At 38.2% G+C, this 21,062-nt stretch overlaps 1 protein-coding gene and 1 long non-coding RNA gene across 2 annotated transcripts in view; one reads left to right on the forward strand and one right to left on the reverse strand.

Moving 5' to 3' along the window:
- sntb1 (syntrophin, basic 1) overlaps positions 1-17,969 on the forward strand; it is a 29,738-nt gene extending 11,769 nt beyond the window's left edge. The window contains exons 2-8 of the mRNA XM_077720752.1: positions 1,181-1,418; positions 4,231-4,348; positions 4,933-5,022; positions 6,298-6,437; positions 7,378-7,574; positions 13,091-13,320; positions 15,472-17,969. Coding sequence (XP_077576878.1) covers positions 1,181-1,418; positions 4,231-4,348; positions 4,933-5,022; positions 6,298-6,437; positions 7,378-7,574; positions 13,091-13,320; positions 15,472-15,564 — 1,106 coding nt within the window. The 3' untranslated portion in view covers positions 15,565-17,969. The remainder of the gene's footprint in view (positions 1-1,180; positions 1,419-4,230; positions 4,349-4,932; positions 5,023-6,297; positions 6,438-7,377; positions 7,575-13,090; positions 13,321-15,471) is intronic.
- On the reverse strand, positions 680-21,043 carry LOC144199250 (uncharacterized). The gene is made up of 5 exons (XR_013326873.1): positions 20,958-21,043; positions 15,398-15,529; positions 13,102-13,295; positions 11,524-11,629; positions 680-4,356 (listed from the first exon to the last, which is right to left on the reverse strand). It is a non-coding gene; the product is annotated as an uncharacterized LOC144199250 (long non-coding RNA).
- Positions 21,044-21,062: the final 19 nt, after the last annotated feature.

Genomic DNA, 21,062 nt, shown 5'->3' on the forward strand with positions numbered 1-21,062 from the left:
TCACAGCTAAAGCACATTACTGGAGTTCTTTATCATGTACGGTCTTAGCCTGTATTTTTTTTTTTTTACTACATCAAAGCATCGGATCTTATTGGGCTCTGTAATCTGACATTGCTGGTGTGAGTCGGCGGGTTATTATTTTGCATATGCCGTCTTTGGAGGGCTATTGAGGACAGTCACGTAAAACTACACTACCATTCATGAAAGCTTGTCAGTTCTGGTCCACGGGTTGGCGGCTAGGCTTGTTACCGTTCCACCATTCCTCCTTTGACAATACCTCCAATTCTAAATCCAAAATGCCACCGACCATCTGCCAATTATTTACAGTGTCTACAGTGAAATACGTCGGTTCAACATAACAAGCATACCAAGGTTTCAGTACGTGGGATATACACTAGAAATATTGAGCTTGTGATATGCATGTCTTTATCTCCTGTGTACGTGATCTGTCTCTTGCTGAAAAACCCTCAGAATTGAATTGAATGCTTTTATTGTCATTATACAATTATAATGAGATTTAAAGCTTCACCATGAAGTGCACAAATAACCACAAACAAACAAATAAATAATAACAAATTGTCACTAAATATGTAGTCAACATAAGAACAAAACATACATATTCTATAAAAATAATAATAATAAATAAATAATCAATAAAAAAAGTCATGAATAAATAACTAATCTGCATGGTAAATAAGTAGAAGTGGTCACATAAATCAGTATGTACAAAAAGTGACTAAAGTGATTAGAAGCCTACAGATTTTTTTGTGCAGTACAAGATGGACTGAACAGAATTACTTTTAAAAATCATCATTTACTATCCTTATTTTTACAGAATCTTTGCAGGGAGCGTAGTGTCTGTTTGGTTAAGCTGCATGCCATTTAAGAGGCTCATGTTTGAGATGGAGCTTTTCCAGGTGAGAAGCCTCACTTGTTGAGTTTTCACTCAACCAAACTTTGGTATTTTTGGAATGTGGGCGGAAACTGAAAAAGCTACGTTGACCGTACACAGAACATTCCTAGATGTGATGCAAAACCACAAACATTTAACAATAGGGGAACCATGATTAGCACTCTGTTGCCCAACTCTTATCCACAGATCTTCCTCTTTAGTCATGTACTCTTCCATTTTTTTTTGTATATTATACTGACATATACCCTTTTTTTCCCTCTTGTCCAGTGAAGTACATGCGAGAAGCCACACCGTATGTGAAAAAAGGCTCCCCTGTCTCAGAGATTGGATGGGAGACCCTCCCACCAGAGTCACCGCGTTTCGGCAGTACTTCCATTACCTCCTCCCCGGGGACTCCAAGTTCACCTCCTCAACCATCCTTGTCCCTTCAGGGTGACAGGAGGTGCATTCCACTAAAGATGTGTTATGTAACCCGAGCCATGACCACAGCAGACCCTGAAAACAGGTAACTGAAGCATCCTATTTTACTTTTGCACCATTTCCTCTTCATGAGCCTATTATATAATTCACACTCTTATTAACTTTTACAACAGATTTCCCAACTGACTATCATCGACCAGGGAGAATATTTAAAATTGAAATAGCTTAAAAAGTACTGCTTTTCTAAATAGAGTCCTTGGGATGAATTTTCTTCCACAAGATCATGACTAGAATTTAAAGGAATTGTAATCTTTTTTTTTATCAAGTGACCATCAGCAGAAAGAATAACTGCATTTTTAAAGGTGGAGATAATCTTTCACAAAGGACAATATTTCTTTAATCTTGCTTGAAGCAGCCATTTTTGAATACCTGTATTGTTTTTTTTAGACCAGGGGTAGGGAACCTATGGCTCGGGAGCCACATGTGGCTCTTTCAATGGGTGCTTATGGCTCTCTGCTAAACTGTGAGCTCAAATCTGGACACTACGTCTAGAGTTGCTTTAATCTTCCAGTTTTTAATTAAACCTTTCTGCATGCAAGCATGCATGCATGCATCCCATTGATTAGCATCAGGGTAACAATTTTGTCAAGATAATTCTGAGATTTTTTCTACTTTAAAGGCAGTGAAATTACTAAAAATGCATGCCTTTTCATGTATTTTTATTTCTAGTAAATTCTGAGTATGGCTCTCAATGAATAACAATTGCAAATATGAATTGTGCATGGCTCTCTGTCAAAAAGGTTTCCGACCCCTGTTTTAGACAATGAAATGCGAGTATTTCAGACAGTCTCGTCAGATCTTCTTAAAATTTCCCAAGCTATTGCAACGGTCATGTTGTGTACATGCAAACTGTTACTTGTACACTAACATTCTATGGGGATAAATGACAACAGACTGAGAATTCAGTCTATAAACTTCAAACTCCGCTTTGGACTAAGTCTAAGTATGTCAGAGGTATACTGTGTGTATTGGTTTTCTTAGTTTTGTTGCAGTTATTTTGAGTAAATCTTTGTTGCAGATACATATGCAAGATGTTGAATTGTTGAGGAACAGAAAACTTTTTTGTTTTCCTGTGAAAACTAAGGTTGTTTTGTAGTGCCTTATCATAATTGGGATTTTGTAGTAGTGTGTGAAAGAAATTTATTTTTAATCTTGAGAGGTGTACAATTTCCACAAGTTAATTGGATGATAATATAAATAATGAGGAGAGTCAGTCAGTGACATGCTGTCTCACTGCACCCGACTTTTTGTCTCAAGTTTTATTCAGTCTGAAACTTAAACAAAAGTTTAGGTTCTTCAAGAATATATGAAAAATATCTTCAATATTTGTTGTGCTTTTATCTGGTTATTATTTAATTTTGGAAAAATAAGTCATTGTCATGTTTTGTCCGGATTTTGGTTTGAACGTTTTCCCCTTTGTGACCTGTCCTTGTGATTGCCCATTGAGTTCACCTGCCGTTTCCCTGCCCCTGGTGCCTCTCAATCAATCAATCAATTTTCAATCTTTATCATTCACAGCTGCGAAACTATAACAAGATTAGTGGTTCTAGTCCACAAAGTGCGTTTTCCCAGTAAAAACATAAATAAGCAATATAAAAATCTAAAAAGTCACGTCCAGGCACGGTAAATTCTAAAATATTTCTCAATTCAAGATATTGCACATTATTATTGCACACCCCCAAAGCCATTGACATCTCATGTCACCCATCTGTTTGTAATTGTCTCCTCAACCCATGTCTGTTTATTTTAAACCCAGTTTATTTTTGAGTTCTTGTCCAAATCATCTCCCTATTTCTATCCTGCCCTGTTCAGTCCAATAGCTGTCCTACATTCGCATCCAATGCGCCTCGTTGCGCTTTTGTCTTCCATTTAAGGTTTGGTTCATTTGTCTTAGTTGTTAGTCTGTCACTTTCCCCATTTTCTTGTATTTAAGGCTTTGTTGTTTTTGTAAATAAGTCTTAATTATTTAACCTTACGTTAGTGTCTGCCTGCTTCCCTGCTTTTGAGTCAAACCACGAAACCGCAACCCCCCGTAATCTCTTTACATAAACCACACATGGTTAGGAAGAATTTCATTCTGACTCCCACAAAAGTATATGAACAGATGACTTTTGAGTCTGGATGTGGATGTTGGTAAACAACAGAGATAAAGTTTGCATTTGTGTCGAGGCTGAAACTCAACATTATTCTCCTCCTCATTGCTTATCATTGTTGCTCCAAGCATAACAGCTCCACGTGGTGCACTTTCTATTTAATTGATCAGTGCTGAGAAAATTAGCTTTTCTCATTTGAAATTTACATTTTTTTGCTACAGATTTAACATTTTCTTTTCCTCGTCTGTAGCCTTCATGATGTGCTTTTGTTAATCATCACTTATAAAAAAATACATTTTCTCCTACACTAGAATGATTTACTTATATAAGATTTAACCACACTGGTGGTAACAATCTCAAATGGCAGCGTATTGCATTATGCACCATGAAGCCTGCGACAGAACCTTTTTTGAAATTTACATTCCCTGAGAAGAGAATCAAAGAGCTGCTGGTACCCAGAAGCATTCTATAGATGCATGTCGATGGAAGCCAGAAATACTCCCTCATAGGAAAAAAGACATTTGTAAAGGTAATTTAGAGGCAAATGCCTATTTTTGCCTGAATTGGCCTGAAGAAATATTAAAGTATAGTAGTTTGATAACACTTGTAATAGGCAGCAATGTATCTTAGATTGAAATGCAAAAGAACATTTAATGTGTGTGGCTTACAGACAGCTAAAAAAAGAAAACAATAAAGAGTTGACAGTTGGCAACGTCACCTTTGTGATGAAATTGTCTTTTCCAGACAAGTGGAGCTGCACTCCCCTGACGCCAGACACACTGTGGTACTGCGCTGTCCGGACCAGCCGTCTGCCCTCACTTGGTTCTCAGCAATGCATGCTGTCTCATCCACGCTGACGCAGGTCTGTCTCTTAGTTCCAAAAAAAAAGAAAAAAAAACATGTTTTTTTACACAAAATCTTGTCATCTTAAAGTCCAATTATCATGAATTTTTCCACACTAATTAGATGACTGACTCTTGTCAGTCATTCATTTTCTGAACCGCTTATCCTCACAAGGGCCGTGGGGGAGCTGGAGTCTATCTCAGCTAACTACGGGCATCAGGCTTTGGCCTCACAGTTTTGGGATCGAGGGTTTGCGGTACTCCAGTTTCCTTCAAAATCCCCAAAACATGAACAGTTGGCTGATTGGACACTCTAACTTGGCCCTAACTATGAGTGTGAGCGTGAATGGTTGTCTATCTCCTTGTGCTCTGTAATTAGCTGGCTGCCAATTCAGTTTTTTCCCCCGGCTGGTGCCTATAGTTAGCTGGGATAGGCTCCAGCACCCCCACCCCGGCTACCCTTGTGAGAATAAGCGGTTCAGAAAATGAAAAAGAGTCAAATTTCTCAAATTCAGTAAAGTACCTCCTTAGTGCGACTTTAACTATCGATACATATGTAAAACCTAGATATGTATGTATTCTCTTGATGATGATTTCTTCACAGCGAGCACTCGCTGATGTCATTCATCATACAGCCAGGTCAAAGGTTGCTGGCAGCAAAGAGATTCGAAACATGGGATGGCTGGCAGGGAAGGTAAGCAGTGTTTTCCAGTGTATCTTTTTTTGTGGGTTGGTTGACATTGTAGTTTTTATGTTGTTTTAGTTAACAATATTAGAAGCCAATAACAGCTGAGCAAGAAAAGTAGCATAATAAGAATATAATCGAAAGCCAAACATTACTCCTGCTACTTGTGGCAGATTCTGTTCAAAAGATGACCCTTGATCCTGTAAAATGCTGCCATGTGATTGGGTAAAAGCAGCTTAGGATTTGGTAGCTGTGCTGTAGATAAAATGTCATAAGAGGAGTTAAGAATGTAACATGCCAGAGCTGCGTAGCAAAGGTGTATATGAATTCTGAATATGAAGGATTGAAGGATGAAAGATGTGATAGAAATTTGCATTTCTATCACATATTTCATTTCACTGGTATTCTGGATCAGTTATTGACTTATAAAAGAAAAAGAGGTGGGAGAGGGGGGGTCTTATGTCTGAATATAAACCAAAGAGAAGGTATTATGTATTCCATACAGATTCCCTCTCTGTTTGTTTGAGTTTGGGGTTGAGCAACTTTTGTAAGAAAATGTACATAGCATGTAGTCATTGCACGGCACACATAGATAAACAACTATTCATGTGCACACTCATACGGGTAAGTTGGGGTAATCAATCACCAGCCCATCGCAGGGCACAAGGAGACGAAGGACAACCATGCGCACTTGCACAAATACCTAGGGGCAATTTAGAGTGTCCAATCAGCCTACCATGCATGTTTTTGAAATGTGGGAGTAAAGCGGAGTACCCGGAGGAAACCCACGCAAGCCCGGGGAGAACATACAAACTCCACACAAGTGGACATGACCTGGATTTGAACCCAGGACCCCAGAGCTGTGAGGCTGATGCGCTAACCACTAATTCCACTTGGCCGCCTGTAATCAATCACCCGATACGTGATTTTGGAATGTGGGAGGAAGCTAGAGTACCCGGAGAAAACCCATGCAGGCATTTGGACAACCTGTAAACTCCACACAGGAAGATCGATTGAGCCTTTAATCTCAGAATAGAAAGGTCGATGTGCTCACCACTCTGCACTGTACTGCAGCACTCATAATAGTTACCAGAAAATGGATGGGGTGCACAGTTTCCTCAAGAATGGATCATTAGCTGCACGTATAATACATTTTATTTAATCTCTTAAAGATGTATTCAAGTGTGTGCACAAGTTATTGGAGCATTTCATATTTCGATCCTGTTCAGAGACTTTCTGAGGTCAATTCTCTAAAATTGAAGGCTATTTTATGTATTTGTGCAGCAAAGTGAAAGCGATAAGCAGTGCTGGAAGCCTGTGTTGGTGGTTGTGACAGAGAAAGACCTACTGCTTTTTGACAGCCTGCCACGAAGCAAGGAGGCCTGGCAGAGTCCAACACACACGTACCCTCTTCTGGCAACACGGTGGGTCTGTCTTCATACAGTGGAAACTTGTTTGTGACTTTGTAAATAACAGTTTGAAGGATTAATATGTCAGTGTAAAGCTGTGTATTTTATTTTCCAAGTTCTTAGTACCATGTTATTAAAATCATACCTCGTCCCCACAGTTTTATCATAGTTTTTTTTTAAAGTATTTCTCCTAGTGTGCATTTTTCTGTACAATATAATTTACTGCATAGTAGTCGTGTATCTTTTTAGTCACAGTGCGCTCCGTACATTTAGCATTTCATGACATGGAAGCTTAAAGAGTGAGATGATGTCAACAGCAGTTTTTTAAGCTTATGTTTTATTTTAGGTATTTTTGAAAAAGAGACTTTTTAACTTCTTAGAAACTGGAAAAACTTTAAGTTTAGATGTTAAAATGTAGGGCGGCCCGGTGGCGCGAGTGGTTAGCGTGTCAGCCTCACAGTGGGGAACCTCAAATCCAGGTCGGTCCATCTGTGTGTAGTTATGTTTCTCAGTGTCCCTGTGTGGGTTTTCTCCAGATACTCCGTTTTCCACCCACATTCTAAAAACATGCATTATAGGCTGATTGGACACTTTAAATTGTCCCTAGGTATAGGTATGAGTGTGCATGGTTGTCTGTCTCCTTGTGCCCTGCGATTGGCTGGCCACCAATTCAGGGTGTCCCCCGCCTCTGGCCCTAAGTCAGCTGGGATAGACTCCAGCACCCCCCGCAACCCTAGTGAGGATAAAGCGGTTCGGAAAATGAAATGAGATGTTAAATGTAACAAAAATGTCACCTTGAAAGCTTTACTGTTGGAAGTCTTGAGCAAATTCATTCCTTTTATTTTTTTTTTGCTAAAATGAGAAGAATTTAGAAGTCAGTCAGCATGATGGAACAATCATGTTTGTCATTTCAGATTCCGCAGTTCGTTCAACATTATTTTTTGTCTCCCTCCAGTCTGGTGCACTCTGGGCCTGACATGGGGTCTCCTTACTCGGGAACGGAGCTATTTTTTGCTACACGAACTGGCACGCGCCTTGGAATCGAGACCTATCTTTTCCGGGCTGAAACTAGCAAGGATTTGTCCTTGTGGACTCGACAAATAGTCAACGGCTGTCACGCTTCAGCTGAGATGATCAAAGAAGTTAGTACGAGTGAGTACAGCTACATCACACAGAGACAGACATATTTGTATACACTACAGTTCCTTGACTTGTAAGTTTACAATCCCATACTTAAGTTATTCACACAATATACCAAATATATTTCCCGAATTAAAACGTATTGAAATACAAAAATCCTTTCCAGTCCCTCACCCCCCAAATATCAAACCATTTTTAGGGTGAAGAGAAAAAGTTAGTTTTACAAAATGTGACTTCGGAGGAGGTGGGGGGTGGTGATAACCCAATGAATGATTGCACTTATTAAAAAAATGAAAAGAAATGTTCGCAAGGCGACACTTGTCAAGTCAAGGTCCAACTCACTATAAAAAGTGTTTACCATAAATGTCATGTTAAATATGGATGTAACCTCTCGAAACTGAGAAGTATATGCATTTACTGACAAAGGTAGAAGAAAAGGAAAGGGAAATAAGCGGCACAGGTCATAGTGCAGGGATCCTGTGAAGGCTCCTCAGATAATATGTTATGGCATGTTCCAGCAAAACGTATATGCGCTGAGAAGTCAAGAGAATGTAGAATGCATAGCCTAAAAGAAAGTCTTGAAGCTAGCTCATGAAGCAGAATGTTAACACAAACATCCACAGAAGGTAGTCGAGCAGCATTTGGAAGATGTTTACAAGCTATTTATAGATGAGAACAGCGTTTTCTCGGCATGTTTGTAATTGTGTATCAATTGTCGAGGGAATTCCAACGGAACTCCCTCCCCCATCTCTCTCGCTGGCTTTGCCTCCCTTTTCTCCCCCTCCGCAAAATGTCCTGGGAACTGCATGTCTCCCATTGATTCAGCACCCCACACGCCCTCCCCTCACCAACCAACCCTTCACACGATGCCAAGTTTTACTTCAGACGCCCCCCTTTTGTATCCAACATTGACGTCTGCCCGATAGTAGCTTGTCATCCTCTTTATTACTGTCATTTTTGCATCACTTATCACAAGCAAGCTGATTTGCATTGCTTTTGCACTCACTTATCCAAGATGAAAGTACTCAATCACGTCTGAAATTGACACATTTAAAAGCCAAAAGGTTCGTTATAACAATCATGTTAGGCGTGTCATGTGTAGCTAGCAGAAATGTGACTTTTCCTAATCGTACTGAGCGCTATGACTAAATGCTTTATTGGAAAAATACATGCTTTGTAGCAAGCATAGAATCGAAATTATTTTCTTTGCGCTTTTATCGATTTTATTTTATTTTTCTCACGCACAGGTAATCAAAAAGTCCACATCAATTTCTTTCAGAAATAACTGCAAAACAAACAGCTGCTTCTTTGAAGTAGTTTGACGATATAAATAGACGAAAAATAAATCTAATATAAATAATAAATCCTGAACAAACACAACCAAGTAAATGCTGTATATATATAAGTAAAAGCTATATATTCCTTAATTTATTTATTTTCCAAACCACTTATCCTCACAAGGGTTATGGGGGTGTCGGAGCCTAACTCCACACAGGAAGGCTGGGATCGAACCCTTGACCACAGAAATGTGAGGTTGTTCAGGAAATGTATCTGTCAATTCAGATTAAACTAATGTTCAATGACTAATTGCAGACATGTGTGCCTTTAAGGAAAAACAATCATTTTCTAGTAATTGGAATGCAGGTTGTTTTGTTGTTTTGGTCTCCACTAATCTTGTTAATGGTTCCACAATATTTGACAATGTAAATATCTACAAGTGCATGTCAGAAAATTGAAATGTCAAAAATGTATCTTTTTAATTTTTTTTTTTTTTAGCATGCATACTCCTCACATTATATATGCATAACACACGTTTTTTTCCTTCAGGGCTTTCTCAGATAACTTGCTTTCCCTTATAGGTGCAGCAGTATTCATTTTGTTCTGACTTTAATATGAAAATATGGATTTGCCAGTCACTTTTAAATACCCATTGTACCCACGACCAGGTTTCATTAAATTAATCATAAAAATGTAACATTCTTTTAGTGTTTTAATATATACAATAGGTATAGGATAAAGGGGCGTTTCACAAGCATGGCAGAAATATGGAAGCTGCAGGACATAATGTTGAAAAAAGAATTTAAATTTAATGAGCAGGTACCTGACAAGGAAACCTGAAGGTTGCCTAATTTATAATGCTTTAAAAATGTATATTACTAAGAGCAGAAGTTAAAATTACCATAATCCACCTGCTGTGGTGCCTTAAGTGCAACACAGTAGGGTTCTAATATCATCAATATGTAACCTACATTTAATGTCATTTTCAAGCATTCATTCTCTGAACTGATTTATCCTCGTTGTGGGGGGTGCTGGAGCCTATCCCAGGTGACTGCATAGGTGGCCAGCCAATCGCATGGCCCAAGCAGATAGACAGCCGTTCACATTCATACTCATACCTAGGGGCAATTTAGAGTGTCCATGCATGTCTTTGGAATGTGGGAAGAAACCGGAGTACCCGGAGAAAACCCACACAGGCCCAGAGAGAACATAGAAACTCCACACAGGTGGACCGACCTGGATTCGAACACAGCTGTGAGGACGACGTTCTAAACACTCAAGCCGCTGTGGATGAAAGGCCACACCGTAGGGAAATGTCCTTTTTGTGAAATACTCGTGTGGACGAGGACTTTACTAGTATTGACGGGTCGCTTTTTTGAAAGTCAATCAGCAACTTGACTTTATTGTTGACATATGAGTGAATCGGTTTGTCCAAAATCAGCTAAATTAGCTCCAGATGAAAGCTTGGATGGGAAGTCTACTGATATGAACCTCAAATCAGGAGGGTGGTAGTATAGTTTTCGTATTCCAATCAATCTATTCTAATTTAATCTAGGGTTTGCTACTCTGAATTGTTGAATTAAGACAGGGCAAAAAGCATTTGTAATGGGGGTCATCTTACTTTGCGGTTTTTCGTTTATTGTGGCCATGTCTAGTTTACATTAAGCGCAGTATTCGAGGGATTGCTGTACATCCTTTTTCCTGCTTTTCTATATTTTTTAATTGCATTTTAATATTTCTTAATGCTTCACATACACTTTTCCTTTTACTGTGTGCTTTTTTTCTTTGTTGTTTTGCGACCTTTGCGACTCAATCCCACCCATTCGCGTGGTTTGGTCTGCTTGGTACTGTCTTGATACGGCAACCAAGGAAATTTCCCGAATACGGGATGAAATAAAGTTCCAATCCAATTATTCCACCACAGTAGATATTCCCCTTTAGTAGCGATTGTTATTGGAATCCACTTCTTATGTTGTCATCTGAAAGTGCTGTTAGTACATTTGGAAAGCAAAAAAAAAAAGCATTTGAATGGAAATTGTAAAAACAGATCACCCTCCTCTCATCTTGGATGAGGATAGGATTAGTGTTTCATAATTTATTACCGGCAATAAGGAAAAAAATAATCCTGTCATATAAAAGATGCCCAAGCCATGTTACAGGGAACAGTAACACACATACTTGAATAAATGCAGTCCACACACAACCATGTATTACTGTGCTCTCCCTGTACACACATACACGCCCACACGCAGGCAGACCCCCCCCCCCCCACACACACACACAGTGTAAACACGTCCTTTTCAGGCTATCAGTAAACAAAGGCGAGATAATAACTTGCCTCTGGCTCTCTGTCCTTTCTTTGCCCAAACATGCAGCTCTATAGAGGAAATGATGTCAAGAGAAAGAAGCTTATAATGTTAAAAAAAGAGGGGAAAAAAAGCATCGGGCCATTGTGTACCAAGACCGACTTGGAGCCCTTCAAATAATGAAAATGAAATGCATCCTGATTTCATTGCTTGGCAGCCAAGCAGATTTGATGTGTAAATTAAAAAGTGTGTAAAATAAAGTAAATAGAGAGTAAAAAAAATGCTTTATGGAGTAAGAAGTGACAAATGATGCTGCATGGTGTTTATAGCCAACAAATAATCAGTCATTGTTAATCTGACATAGCAAATAAGCATACCTGACATACAGGAAGAAGATGAGTCTGCAAGTTAGAGTGCACAACTTTTTGGGGCATTTTTTGCCTCGATGAAGTAGATGGACTATAGAAGTTATCAGTTGGGCACCTGCCAAAAAAAAAATTACAATTTTAGGTAGGCTCTATTTGGTAGTCGGACGTTTGGTCGTCGGACGTTTGGTCGCCGGTACATTTGGTCGCCCGACATTTGGTGTCGTCCAGGTGACCAAACGTCCGGCCAGGGCTCTATTTAGTTATAATGTGCAGAGTTTGCATTGTCTCCATGTGCTTGTATTGGTTTCAGCAGGGTACTTTCAAGGTCAAAAAACATGTTAGGTTCTTCGAAGGCTAACTTGTCCATAGGTGTGAATGTTGGTGGGAATGCATTTTCGTTTTAATTTTGATTTGCATTTGTGGTACAATTGACTGGCGACCAGTCAATGATGCACTCAGCCTCTTCCCAAGTTTCAATTGTTACAAACTCCAGCAAACCTAATGAGAACAAGTGCTATAGAACATCTATGAATTGATTAAACTGGGAGTCAAATGGAATTCCACCATACCTGACAAGACCACATCCAAAGCTGTCAATTAAAAGAAATTGATTGGCAAGCAAACCTAACAAGCACACAATTACCTGTATTGGTCCTAAAGTGTATCCTTGGTTAACCACAAAATGTTGACAGTCTTCTTTTTGTTTTTTTAAAGGAAAAACGAAAAAAAATGTTTCTGAAATAACTACAAATTAATACAGCACTGCTTGTAAAAAATGGAGGAGTTATGTTTATTCCAGTGGGCACAAAAACCAAAACAGAATAATGATCATTTTATTTTTCTGTGCATTTGCAGCAAAGATATCTCTTTCCCCCTTATTAGGCTTGTTCTTTTTTGGAGAAATAATCATTTCTTTTTTATCATGAGGTTATACTATTTAGAGCAGTTCACTTTTTACGATTGAGATGACTAGATGATGTACTTTTTGGCAAACATCCAATTATTTTGCTGGGACATTTTGTCCAACATCCATAAGGTTCTCATGGTATGACTACATGTTTATTGGCAGCACACTGGGATATGGCACAGGTCCCAAGATTTCCCAACCAATTGCTTAAGTATTAAAGGATTATTTCCTCCTTGTCAGACTAAGAACCCAATTTAACTTTGAAGAATTTCCTACAAAAAAATGGTTAAGGTTGCTGTGGTAAAAGGTTGAATAGGTAAATGCTTCTTGTCAAGATGCTATAGTTCATTCTTTTAAACCTGAGGGATTAGTGTCTTATCTAAAAGCTATGTTTTAAAGACCTTAGCAAAACCGTAGAGCTTAAGGTATCTCAAATCATACTTCTTTCCTTTAACTCTTAGTTTTTAATGTACACACTTTAATCTAGAAAAATGTGGGAGGATAGAAATGCCCATATGGAACTCTTTTTAAAAAAGCAAAGTAGACTATAAAGTGACTCTCCCAGTTTAGGCATAAACTTTTTTTGTATGCTCGTATTCTATCAACCGTCATTTACATGCAAAATATAAATGATTCCTAACTTATGAACATTTTCAACGGATGTTTCAGGTTGTCTTTACCTAGGTCAGGAGTGCCAGCTGGTGATCCACTACGAGCAGGGCTTCTCCGTTTTGGCTGAACACAAAGTCCGAGATGGCGAGAATGGAGACGAGGGGCGGCGTCAATTGTCGACCAAAAAACGAGTACTCCTGTACTACCCTTATGAAAAACTGAGGATGTCGTCGGATGATGGAGTTCGACTGCTATTCCTGGACTTTGGAGGAAAGGAAGGGGAGATTGTGAGTGTTGTTCTCTCTTTAAAAAACTGAAAAATTACAAATTTAAATGTAACAGCGATACAAGTGATGATATCCAGGTGTTTCTTGTCTATAACAGGGTGAGGACTATAATTTACGATGGTAATTGTGTCGTAAAGTTTCATAGGGTCATCTGAATAGTGCAAGTTTTCTGGTATTGAAAGAAGTCAAGTAAAAATTCAAATACAGGCAAACTGTTGGCCTGAAATTGGCTGGAAATGTTCACAGAATATCTCCTAGGACAAAGTCACGAGCAGCCAACAGTCCAGCCCGTGTGGTGAGACTTTAAATCAATTCAAACCACTGCTTAAAACATTGAGATTACTCCTGTTTTCAAGAAGTCAGGACTAATTACGGTCAAGTTTACAAAATCGACTGCCAAAGGCCTCTTCCTTATAAAAAGTTGGCATTTGCGCTTTGGAAACTGTCACTTTTTTCACCCCCTTGACAACATCTGAGCACACCATGAATATTAATGTTGCTGTCAGTTCTAAGACTGACAGTTTCTAGAAAGACAGCATTGACATGCTAAAAGGGGCTAAAATTAATTACCCTCTTGGATTATAGGATTTATCTCATGTAAACTGAGACATTCTATTAGAATGTCCCACTCATTATTTACAGCTAAGTATAAATTAAATGTCTCTGTTGGCTACAAGGAGACATTTTGTCATCAACGTGGCTTCCTAAAATTCCCAGGGTACTACTTGGGGATTCGGCTGATGGCTCATTAGCCATACTTTCAAAAGACAAATCTGCTGGGCCTTTTCTTCATCAAGTTACTGTCGTTATTTGGCACAAACACAATCTGTTTCTAAATTTGTCCCCACATGACTGTTTACCTTTCCTCGCAGAGGCATTTCCCCTGAACCAAACCTAAAGAGCCACCTGAAAGTTTTATATGAAAATCTATATATTGGCTACAGTATATTTAAAAAATGAATTGATTTAAGAAGAATTTTTCATGCAGTACATGATCATAATTATGCTATTATCCAATACTTAGTCATTGTAAGCACTACGGGTGCAATGCTATTTTTCTTAAAGTATTCAGCTAGGATGGGTCATAATTATTTTTAGAAGAAAGGTTGAGGCCTCCTATATATAATAAAACAGGAATACTAATTGTTAGTGGACCAAATAACTGTTATTAGACAGGTTTAGCATGATGACCATATGGTCAAGATTCAATTTCTGCATCATTAAACTTTAAATCATAAAAAATTAAATTTACACTTATACTGAAAATGACACACTATTTTTTTACGAAATACTAACAAATAGTCCCAAATTAGTATTTATTAATACAAACATTTAACAATGCTTGAAAATGTAAACACTAGGAGAGAATTATAAAAATAAAGTGGCACATAAAGATAGTTATTTCCCTTATCATGAAGTGTTGTAATTTGCTGTTGGCTACAGTCAAGCCTTTAAAGCATTTTTTTGTTAACTTATTCTCTTTAAGCATATGTAAAATGCTTTTGCTCAAGGCACCAAGATTGTAACGTGAACACAGGTGAGCTCTGTATCCCGCTCACGGACTATATGGTAGATTTTTGTATTTAATCTCTGAAAGAATGAATGGACACAAACCCTAGTTTTGCTTTTTTTCCCCCACACTCATAACAATTTTTGTTTGTGTGCACATCTATTTCAGCGCTAACTACTATGTGCCTATGGCAGGACAGTGTATGTTCATTGAATATATTCATCGATTAAAATTAAGTACTGCCCAAGACGAGTCATAGTAGTATTTTATCACAAATTGTCAGCAGATGGGGGGTAGTATAGACGACCTTAATTAATGCGACATGGTTTACTAGAGAATAGCAGTCGTCATCCGCGTTTTATTAGCGCAAGAAAACTGTGATTTAAGAGGGATTTTATTGGTTGAAGCTTCCTTACAGGCCTCAGGAAAGGAACTGAGTCATAGTGCCATTGAGATACCCCATTGTTAGGTGAGGAAGAAAAAGAGCTTTGTTCTTCCAGCTATCTTGATGTCTAATCTATATTGCACTAGGAAATGTTGACATTTTAATGTCACTTTTACACTTACTCAGAATGTGTCTGCTTATTTTCCCTCCTTCAGGTTGCATGTTTCATGTCTCTGTATCCATTGTTCTCCTACAGCAACTGGACCTCCACTCGTGTCCCAAACCAATCGTCTTCATCGTTCATTCCTTCCTCTCTGCAAAAATTTCCAGACTGGGATTAGTGGCCTGACCGTAACCCTGGAATGGATTTCCGTTGTTTTGCGTCCACGTCCAGGAGTCCACACTGACACACCCTTTGCCCGAGAGCTAAGCTTGGTGAACCTAGCCTCTCTCCGAGCCTGTATCCGAGTAACACAGAAGAAACCGGTAGGGTGTTCAGGGTGAAAAATCATGAAGACTTCTGGTTAACGTCAGAGAACACTTGGACTTGGTGCTGATAAATGGAAGTGGTGACCATGTAGAGCAAATCCAGTCCTCGAGAGCCCAAATCCAGTCTGTTTTCCATCTGTCCCTCCTCTACCACACCTGATTAAAATGATCAACTCATCAGCTGCCTAGAACCTTCATACCGATGCCAATTATTGGATTCAGGTGTGTTGGTGGAGCGAGACATGCAAAACAGACTGGATAGGGGCTCTCGAGGATCGGACTTGGCCACCCCTGATGAAGAGCAAGTGTGCATTAATGACATATTCTCTGTAATTATGTTTCTGTTAATGGAGTAGTAATTGATTTCAATGACCAATTGGTTAATTTATTTGACAATGAAAACAGATATCTTAATTTTGGCTTCCTTTCTCTTAGCAATTTTAGAATGTTTTAATCACTCAATCCATAAAAAAATGTTGTTGCAAAAAAATGAGGATAAAATAAAACACGTCTATGTGTTCAACGTTTCACCGCAAAACAGCCAAATGTCCAAGTTTATAACAAAGTACTCAAACTTTGGACAGCTTCTACTTTTTGGAATGTGTTTTCCCAGAAAGGATTACTCAGCTAACTCAAAACAAGTGTTTTGCTTTAAAAACCAACTGTGTTATACAAGTGTTGAAACGCAAATTATATTTTTGTAGCTACATTGTATAAACAATCTTGTTAGCTGTCGAATCGGAAACTGTTTGATGATAAATCCAGCTTGTCTCTCATATACCCGATAAACCATACACAATAACCATGTAAAGAGTACCAGCTGATTGGTTTTCAACACCCAAGTACAAGCACAAATGAATTCGGTGATGTTAAGAGTTTACCATGTAGAAATCTGCAGTATGCTTTTACGGTAAAGACTAGGTTGGGTTTTACTACTTTTTTTGTCATCACTGTATTGATGTCAACTGTTCTTGAAAGGTTCTTAAAATGATTAGCTTCATGGGATCAGAAATCCCACCAATTGTACCGATTTCATTCAGATCCAAATGCCACAGTGGGAGTATTAGTCTTATTTTTAGGCCTCAACGAAACTCGTTTGCTTCCAGGAACACTTGGTGGTCTAACCAAATGTGAGATTTCCCAAGATTCTGACATATTTGTGGCAAACCTCAGGAACGTACTCCCCCTCATGGCAATAGCTGTCAATGGAACATTATAAACTCCCCAAGTAGTAAAGAATCATTATAGGCAGAACACTGTAATGAACCCATTAAGGACTATTTGTTGATCAATGGCAGCAATGCAAAATCGTAAAGCCACGTCGTTGTTGTGCCTTGCAAATGGGTCGTTTTGAGGAACATACCTCAGGATGAATGCTTAGTAACATTACGTCTCGAAGGACTTTTGCCAGAATAGCAGCACTCATTAGTATTTATATTTTCACACTTTTTATTCCTTTTTTTGTGCACTGTGAACAATGATTTTGCAACGTGGGTGTTGTCTTATTTAGTTGTTAGGCATTATAAAGGCACTGAGAGTATTGTATAACAGCAACAAATACAAAAATTACAAAGTAGAGAATGAAAGGTTTTATGCTGCTCGAGAATAATGCCTTCATTTGTCACAATGAAACAATGTTTTTAAGTCAATGGATGCACATAAATTATGTATTTAAAACAGAATGCAACTTTGTATTCATTGTATTATTATTTCTGGTCTTGCTACTATTATATTAGGCAACGTTTACACAACTGTTTTGTGTGGGGAAAATTGCATGATACATCTAATAGTGCCTTTCTCCCAGGTGCGGGAGCCTAACCCATATAGGCACAAAGTGAGAGACAGCCTTAATTGGTCGCCAGCCAATCGCAGGAAAGACAGACAAATATTCACGCTCACACTCATACCAACGGACAATTTAGAGCAGGGATGGCGAACAAGTTAGACACAGAGTACAAATTTTAAACTAAGAGCCAAAGAGCCACTTCACACAGTCACCTGCCAAAACACACGCAAACACACAAAAACACAGTCGATTAGCGGTCCGTTACCTCTGAAGCAGCGTTAAAAAAATTCAATCTGCCAATTATTTTAAAAATATAATTCACATTTTTTGTCTAGGAGCCGCATGTTTGCCACTCCTGATTTAGAGTGTTCAACCAGCCTACCATGCGTTTTGGGATGTGGCAAAAACCCACGAAAACACAGGAAATGCACTCAAGTTTTTCTCCGCACATATCGCCCAACACACAAAATGACGTAGGACCAGGTAACAGTATATTCTTTGGCCTGTGATGTTTGTTTTTGTTCTCTCAGTAGTAAGTTTCAAGTGAGGATGTGCTTAAAAATGACTAAGTTTAACTTAAACATTATAAATGAGCACATCGATTTTGGTTAGGTAACTCAATATTTGAGTGAATTGTTCCCACAAAATTGTTGACAAGGTATATACATTTAGTTTAAATTCAGACGAGCTTTAATGCGATTGAAAAAACAATAAAAAGAAACTATTTTTAATTGAGGCAGTGTCGTGTGAAGGTTGATGTACACAAATAAATTGTTGAATGCCCAAACATGCATGGTCACTGAGCTTTCTCATTGACTCTGAGACAAATGGGCTCAGTGACTCACAATTGTCCTTCTTGGATTTGTTGACCAGACAGATTCATTAGTAAATGGCTGTAGAGGTTAAATATGTTAAAATAAACAGCATCAATTCAAAAAATGATGGTGTTATCTTTGGTAGTCTAATTTCAGAAGTAATAAAAAAAATGTGCCTCTTTTGACAATTTAAAATAGCTTGCAGGTATCCCAAATGTTTTAACAAAATACACAATTTTTCCTGTTTTGCTGGACTTTCTGGTGCCTAATAAAACCCATAAAACTGTTGTTAAATGATGAGTATTTTAATAGTTCATTCAGTTATCTTCCATATTCTTCAGAGTCGTGGGAGCTTATCAGTGGTGTGCCATCAGGGCCTTCAAAGCCTTCTCTGCTGGCCTAAGAAATATCTGAATCATATATTATATTTTGTCCATCAATCCTTCCACCCTTCTGGTAAATCTGGGATTTAACCTCAGATCTAAAAACCAGTCACCCACTACTCCATTACGGAATTTTCAGATTATGGGCTCTTAAATTCCACTATTACAGCCAAGATCATTATCACTTGATGTAGCCCAAAGTTATTTTTTCTTCATTGTTCTAACTACATTTGTCCAAGTAGAGTACTTCCATCAGCATTATGATTTTGTAAATGCACCTGCATCAAATGCTTTTCTTATCGCTTACTCTCTATTTGCATTCCTTGCATGTGGCAGGATCTCATGGATATTTTTTTACTTGTCTGTGTGGTTAAATTGAGGTAAATGTATTATATAGACCTAAGAAGGCTAGAGGGAGATATACCCAAGAGACAGTGTTGGAAATTGGAAAAGTTTGAAAAGGAATTTAAGAAGTTGGGTGGCTGACTGCTAATAAATAGATCTAAATTTTTATTGATAATTCAAATTAGGGATAATTGCATACGAGGTGTTTCTCCTCTGGGTTCACATGCCAAATGTTTAACAATTGTTTCCTTCGTAAATGAATTGAACATTTTTGTAGAATACTAATGTAAGAATTACTTAAATATCTTGACCGTTTAGCTTTTTTTGCACTTAATCCAATTGAAAGTTTTTCCTCTGGCAAACTATTATTCATTTTGGATGACTAAATTTATATAAATGCATTTTTACTTTTAAATAAAATGTTTTAACTGCTCTCCATGGACACTTTTCGGAATTAGTTTTTCTCGCACACTATCTATCGGATGTTCTTAGGGGATTTATTTTCCCGTGTATTTTCTGGCCACTTTGTTTGGTTTAGTGCTAAGTTAAATGGACTATCACTTATATAAGGCTTTTTTTCCCTTCATGCTCAAAGTGTTTTGACGCCCTCACCTTCACTGACCGATAACCCTGATCCAATCAGTATCTTGCTCAAAAATATTTCAACATGGCAAACAGGGCGAGGATCAAACCCACAGTCTACTCTACCATTAGGTCAGCCTGCCCAAGTAAATTGTTTTTTGCTCGGATAAAGGTTTTGTTAAATCCGATTGGATTTATTTTATACTTTAATAATTATAGACAAATTTCAAGTTAAGTGTTGGTTAAAAGAAAAAACAACAATAAGGTTTTCTCCTTAATCTGTCTCCGTTATCTGTTGTTATTGTATCTGTTGTTGCTAGGATCAAATGTGACAGCTTTTATACTCCCAGTCTCTGGGAACATCATGATAATAGAGATGTAAATTGTGTGTTTGTGTGCGCATGGGTTCTGTATATCACTGCCAAGACTTTGCAGCACCCTTGAATGCCCCGTCTCCCTTTTGTACAGTGTCGACATGTTCTTTACTGTTTCGGGATCCATGATGAATAAATAATGAATGCAAGGACATGCAATACATGGTGGGTAAAGTGCCCAAATCCGCAGGCAAGGCACGCTGTTGTGCATAGATCAGACGGCACCGAAGCCAGTTTTTAAGAAGAGATTGATGACTTGAATCTGTTTCGACACCATAGATGGACATGACTTGGGTTTTTGATTAGCTGTTTTGTGAGTTCAACTGTGTGTCTGAATCAGGGAAATGCTATTCTATTAACAATGACCAACTAAGCAGGTTCTTCCCACAAGCTTTATATAGGCAATGAATGAACCAAGCAACAAGTTTTGAAGAGAGGGAAAATCAGGCCAATGTTTTGGGATTACAGATTTTTTATTTTCTTGACTCTGCCTGCCCATTTGCAGGTTTTCTCACATAGGAACACATCCTCTTTCAGTGGTGATCTTAATAAAATGTGTTACAAGGCTATCAGAATGTTGACTGGAATTATTAACCTTGAATCCGTAGCAAGTAAGAGAGATATCACAGAGATAAAGTGCAACGTTTTCCTTTTTCCCCCCCAAGAAAATAAAAGTTTAGTTGATTCAACTACATAACATCAACAGTTGATTTTTACATTTTTCTAAATGCATACTGTATGCAATGTGGTAGTCTGTCTCTTATATAAATTGGACTCAGTGTCGAGAAAACTTACAGTATTTTCTCATATATGCGCTGTATTTGTCACTGAAAAGATGATGACTGAATCAATGGTATGGCTTATATGCACACAAATTAGGCTTGACATGCACAAAATCATTTAACATACCCGGGTATATTAAACAGCAAAATACGGTAAGTGGTTTCTTTTTTTCGAACTTGTTTTACCTTGATCTGGCCCAATCTCTCCTGTAACCTCAAGGATGTGAGTGCTCTGGGCAGGCTTCATGTTGGTGGTAAAAAGGTAAGCCTTGCAACAAAAAAAGCAAAGGT

Source organism: Stigmatopora nigra, chromosome 7 (genome assembly GCF_051989575.1).
Source record: "Stigmatopora nigra isolate UIUO_SnigA chromosome 7, RoL_Snig_1.1, whole genome shotgun sequence".
Taxonomy (NCBI): domain Eukaryota; kingdom Metazoa; phylum Chordata; class Actinopteri; order Syngnathiformes; family Syngnathidae; genus Stigmatopora; species Stigmatopora nigra.